The sequence below is a fragment of the Elephantulus edwardii genome, unplaced genomic scaffold (genome assembly GCF_000299155.1).
Source record: "Elephantulus edwardii isolate Elephantulus edwardi_28Jun2011 unplaced genomic scaffold, EleEdw1.0 scaffold00265, whole genome shotgun sequence".
NCBI classification, from domain to species: Eukaryota; Metazoa; Chordata; class Mammalia; order Macroscelidea; family Macroscelididae; genus Elephantulus; species Elephantulus edwardii.
In genome coordinates this window covers 498655-504654 of record NW_006400015.1, presented here as the reverse complement: position 1 = coordinate 504654, position 6000 = coordinate 498655, and the positions used below count along the sequence as shown (strand labels likewise).

Here is a 6000-nt window from a genome sequence, read left to right as displayed (position 1 = left end):
TGTGCTGTTGGGAGTACTGAATATCCTATGGGCTGCCAAAACAACAAGCAGATGTGTTTTAGGGTGCTGCTCCTTAGAGGAAAGGATGGTGGAACGTGGTCTCCCATACACTGGGCAAGTTGTCAGGGAGGGCCAGTCATCAGATAAAGACTTCCCGCTGGGAATGGTCAGCAAAAAAGAGGAAGACCCTCAATGAGATGGATGACACACTGACTTTAACAGTGGGCCAGAGCATGATGTAGACTGAGGAAAGGGCAGAACAGGGCAGGGTTCGGATGGGTTTCCCATAAGGTCGCTATAAGTCTATTATTGTTGTTAAGTGCCGTTTAGTCATAGACAACCTATCGCTACCCAATGAACAAAGACCTGGACACTTGGATAACTTTCGTCTTTTCTCCGAGTTCATAGGGTTTCTAGAGGGAAGCTCTTTCAGAAGTGGATGCCACTCCTGCTTCCAAGCTTGTTTTAATCGGGGAGAGCCGTTCCTCTAAACATATGTTTAAGACGCTGTTGAGCACTGTGTTTATAAGAAACTTCAAAGCTTAGCACAAAAGAAATGTTAACTCAACAATGTGTCACATGAAAAATCATCAACAAACTATACATCCATTACTAATTTACAAAACTTTTTATATAAAGAATCTTTGTTTAGAATTGCGCATTCAATTCTAGAATTCAACTAGACAACTACCGCATTGTTTGTAAATTTCAACCAAAAAAATAAAATAAAATCCATAAAGTACCATGGACATTTAAAATCATTTTTAAAACTATTTATCTAGGTGGGTTAGTAGTGAAGAGTTGTGCTACTAGGTTAAAGGCATACAGTTCGAATCCATCTCCACGGGGAAACGATGGGCTGTCTCCTCCGTAGAATATAAGACACCACCAAGCACCCCGCGCCTAAAGACTCAAAACCAGGACAGCTTCAGGAGAGCGAAGTGCGCATGCGCCACCCCCAGAGTCGGAGGGAGGCTTGTGTCAGAGCGAAGTGCGCATGCGCCTGATGACGTCATCCGAGGGCGCCGCCGTCAATGTAACCATGAGGGAGTGCGCGCATGCGCAGTGCCCGGGCTTCCGCCATGGCGCACAGACCCCAGCGGGCCTTCCGGCAGCGCCGGGCCGATTCCAGCGGCAGTGACGATGGCCAGGCTTCGCCTCCCGAGCCCAGGGCGCAGGTCTCTGCGGAGGGAGGGTCGCTCCGGAGCCGCAGACCTCGCGCTCGGGTGTGGGCGAGTTCCCGGCGCGCCGCGGCAGCTGCCCCCCGCGCAGGCGGTGACGGCGGGAGCGGTGAGGGTCCCGCGGGGCTGGACGGGGCGGCCGGCGGGCCGGGGAGTGGCCGGGGTCTCCCCCGAAGGCCACGATCTGGCGCTGGGAAGGGGCATCGGGGCCCTTAGGGATCACGTGGTCGTGTGCTGGCCGGTGGGCTCCTGCTTGCATCCCCTGGTGACCCCCCGGGGGGTGTAGCCCCAGGACTAGTCGTTTATGAAAACCCAGGTGCCACGAGTGGCCGCATCCTTCCGGCCACACTCAGCCAGCTGGAAAGCTTCGTGTTCCTTTTGAGAAAGTGGCCGATTAAGAGCGAGGTCCCTTAGCCAGAACGGCCCATGGGAGGAATCCAGGGAGTCTCACTTTGACTGTCCGCGTGGTTGACACTTCCATTCATTGCGTCTCACCAGGCCCCGCATGTCTCAGCCATAGTTCGAAACAAGTGTTGGTCCTTTTGGTCCCATACAGATAACATCTATAAAAGCGTATAGTTCCCCAAAGTAAAATGCTTCGCTTTTACTGCTGCCTTGCTCGATTAAAAGGTGATTTCAAGGTGTGTGTGTGTGTGTGTGTGTGTGTGTGTGTGTGTTCAAGGACTGGATTCTTGGAGAATTTGACGTTCTAAACATTCTTCTAAGTGGTATAGCCCTGATCTGTCCATTTGCTGTACAGAGGTAACTCGTGGTTGCTGTGATGCTGAACACTGTGACACTGATATGTCAAATGTGAAAATGGTCACCCATGTTACCATGGACAGTGTTTGGTAGAGCTCCCCAATTTGATAGTAGCCAAAAGGAACCATTGAACAGGATAGCAGCAGTGCAGTACTGTACAGCCATGATGAATGAGGAGTCCACAAAACATAACGGGTGAATCTACAGACTCTCATTTGGAAGGAAGTAAGACAGTCACAACATGTTGTTGTGTGCCACTGAGTCAGAACCTGCTCATAGCTCGCCCTCTGGTAGATTTTCAAAGGCAGTAAATCACAGAGGAGATGGTCCGTCCTTCTGTATGACAGCTGGTGGATTTGAACCATGTGTCTTTGAGATTGCAAGGCAGCTTCTTACAGCCTCCTTAGTAGTAAAGGGGTATGGTGACCTAAGTCGGTCGCCTGTTTGTGTATTTCAGTCTACCAGCAGCACTGGAGAAAGGGGGGTCTCTTCTCATTAAGGTTGCCAGTCTAAGAAACCCAATGGAGGGTCATTGTGAGTTGAATTGGACTCGTTGACAGTTACTATTGACATTAAGATTGCAGACTAGAAGCTAGAGCTCTTTGAGCTTACCAGGACTAGAGGGAGGGAAGAGGAACAATTTACTAGGTAGTGGCCACTTGGTATTTCTGATGATGAGACAGGTGAAGGCAGTACTACTGGAACCAGGTAATTAAAGCCGCCAAGTCCTGTCAGAGAAATAGCGCAGCAGCATTGGTAGATGCTGTAGCAAATACAATTGAAACAAAAGCAAAAGCTTTTGCCAGCTGCTCCTCTCGAAACTGCACCTGCGTTTCTGCCTCCTTGACGTTTTCACTCCAATATGATTTTGAACTATTGTAGGAATTTGTCTTATGAGATAAAAGATCCTGTTTGTATGATCGTATGTTTTAAAATTACTCTTGGAGGTTCCAAAATAGTTGTATAATAGTAAATCATTTTTTGTTACTGCTACCAAGAATTATTTACATTTCGCTCTTCACATTTCTGTAACACCTCTGTGTGTGTTATCTCTGCTGTTACCCTCAATTGATAGTGTAAATACCACCTCATAATGTGATTCAGTATTAATATGCTCGTTGCTTCTTGCCCTGAGCCATTGAAATAGGACGTACTAGGATGAGAGCCCTGATTGGGCGAGAGGAGTGTGAAAATCCTTCCTCTGGTCGCTGACTCAGTGACTGTAAGCTTCACTGTTTAGACACTCCGGTTGTTAGTGTCCTTGCCTGTGCTAGCATCTCCTTTGTCCAATTAGGAACCCTAAACAAACCAGGGGAAACAGGTGTCCCTGTCCCTGTGACACAGTGAGAGCCCATCATTCTTTTCTTTTTCCTGTCTGGTCACCACTACTCCATCTCCCTTACATTCTGGGGAGGCACTCAATTTTTGTGCTTTTAGTTGTTGTTTTCACGTTATCATCCTCGTCTCACTGCATCTTTTGAGATTATGTTATTGGGTGAGAAGGTAATTCAATTGGAGTGTTTGTTTGTTAGACCATTCCTTGAGTTCACAGAGACTGAGAGTTGGAGAAAGGTGTGTTATGTTTACGTTACATATGGAGTATGGTGGCTGTTAGCTGCTCCGAAGGGACACAGTTCAAATCCCCCAGCTACTCCAAGGGAGAAAATTGGGCAGTTTCCTCCCATGTGATTAAACTGCCTTTGAGAACCCTCCGGAGGGTCAGCTGTGAGTCGGTTCTGGCTCCTGCCTCTGACAGCTTCACTGATCAGTTCCTCTGTCCTGACTCTTCCTAGATTCAGAAAACAGCCTCTTAGAATCCAGAGCAATTGCTCTCTCGTCTGAGGAAGAGGATGGGACACGTCGCTCCTCAGAGAAGGAGGATCACCAGAGTTCCTCTTCCAGCAGCTCTAGTTCTCCAGAAGAAAAAGACATTTCATCCACAGGTCAGTGGTTTTTCTGATTTGCGTGACTAGCTTTTCCTCCTGTCAGTACTTTTTTATGTCATTGGTTCTCGTTATTGATGACATAACAAACTGTAAAGCTCGAAAAAGGAATTTGTTTTTGTTGATTGTCCAAGTGCCAAAATTGACTATTCATGTTAACATGAATATATTAATACAAATAATAATACAGTATAAATAATAATAATAATACAGGTGAAATCAGTTGGGCTGGTGGTTTATCATCCCCATAGAATACAGAGCACGTTAATGTAATAACCGGTACCTCAGAAGGCACACAGTTCTAGCCCACCAGCTGCTCCACAGGAGAAGGCTGGGCAGTCTCCCCCCATGTCGTTCAACTTTGAAAACCCACGAAGGGTCAGCTGGGAGTCGGGTCTGACCCCACGGTTCCTCTCTGTTCATGTTATCAGTGCAGGGTCACCGCAGGACCTGGAGTCTGGCACACCCTGGGTGCCGAGTGTTTCTCAGTGCCCGTGTTCACAGGTGCCCGCAGGAGAGGGGTGGACCACAGAAGAGCTAGTTGCTCACGGATGATGGGGTTTCCTCACGTCAGAGCTGACACAAGGCAGACACCACCATTCTTTATGTAGTTTCCATCATTATTATTGCCTCGTATTAATGCCTTTCTGAATCTCAGCTGTGGTTGTCTTTGTGAGTAGAAAAGTAAAACTTACAAGTATGTTTTCAAGCATACATATTGAGAAATATTAACTACACAATCATAAACTACATTCTGATGATGAAGAAGTGTTGGATGTCTTGTTGCTATTTCGTCAGTTGCCGTAATAACTCCACTTTCACGAAGTTCTGGGCCATCTGCTTGGATTGCCCAGGGGGGCAGGGATGGTATTTCTAATCAGAAAATGCGTGAAAAGAGGGGTCTTTTCTCTACTTCTTGGGGCAGAAACTATCCTCTCCCTGCGCCCTAATCTGCCCCTTTAGCAGTGCCATCTGGGTTTCAGTTCCTGCTTTCAAGCAAGTCTCTGAATACGTTTAGAAAACAGCTGATATTCTTACAACCTCTCTCCTTCCTCATCCTCATTATGCCTTCAGCCTTTTTTCTGTCTTTGAAGCCCATTAAGTCTTGATACATCCGCTCATCTTTTAGCTGATAACCAATCAGTACTATGCAGTTGAAATGCAGTTTTCTTTCATGCAGGTATTGATACTGATTTTCTCCTTTTGACTTGTCCTGATCACGTGCTTGGGGGTGTGCATAGAGTTCAGCAGTTGCTCTCAGAGCCTGTGCGTGCATCTCAGCCTTCCACAGCACACTAACGCTCGTCAAGTCCTTTGTGTTAACTCAGCTGTGTTGGAAGTTAAGCAGTATCAGTATCGTTAGCGCCTCTTCATCTCCAGACCGATCTGTCCCCCATCCCTTGACCTGTGTAGTTCCCCGATAGTCGGGGACTCCGTGGGCAGCCGTTTCTGCCTTCCTTCCCTGACCCTTTCAGATTCTGCGATTACAAGTAGCCCTTACGAAAGTCAGCCCCAATCCTGATGAGTGCCAGAGTTGAAGCAGAAGAAGTGTGTAGTACTTTTTCTGATATTTACAGATTTGGGACATTTCTCTTGAGTTCTCTGTGAAATTAATGTCTTCCTTTTCCGATCAGATTGTGTGTCATTTTTTTTTTTATGGAAAAGTAAAAGAAAAGATTCTTTCATTGTTTTACAAAGCCTCCCCCAGGTCCCCTCCACCATGTAGCCCTCGCTCTAGTCTCCTGTGATGACAGAAATACCTAGTTATATCTCTCTTTTAAACGGTTTTCTCCCTCCTCTGTTTCAGTGCAGTATACATTATTGAACCCATCTTACTCAGTCTCTCCCCAACCCCAAGGACAGTCCCATTCTACAACAGTGGCATCATGTAATATTTGTCCTTTTGTGACTGGGATATTTCACTCAGCATAATGTTCTCCAGAGTCAACCATTTTGAATAATATTGCCTGAGTTCCTTGTTTTTTAATGCAGCATAGTATTCCATTGTGCGAATATACCACAGCTTCTCTAGCCATTCGTTTGTTGATGGGCACTTAGGTTGTTTCCAACTCCTTGCTATTGTGAGATTGTGTGTCATTTAATAACTCGGTCAT

At 46.6% G+C, this 6000-nt stretch overlaps 1 protein-coding gene across 1 annotated transcript in view; it reads left to right on the top strand.

Annotated features, from left to right (window-relative positions):
* The first annotated feature begins 1082 nt into the window (after positions 1-1082).
* Positions 1083-6000, top strand: part of GCFC2 (GC-rich sequence DNA-binding factor 2) — a 30885-nt gene continuing 25967 nt past the window's right edge. The window contains exons 1-2 of the mRNA XM_006899651.1: positions 1083-1275; positions 3743-3886. Coding sequence (XP_006899713.1) covers positions 1083-1275; positions 3743-3886 — 337 coding nt within the window. The remainder of the gene's footprint in view (positions 1276-3742; positions 3887-6000) is intronic.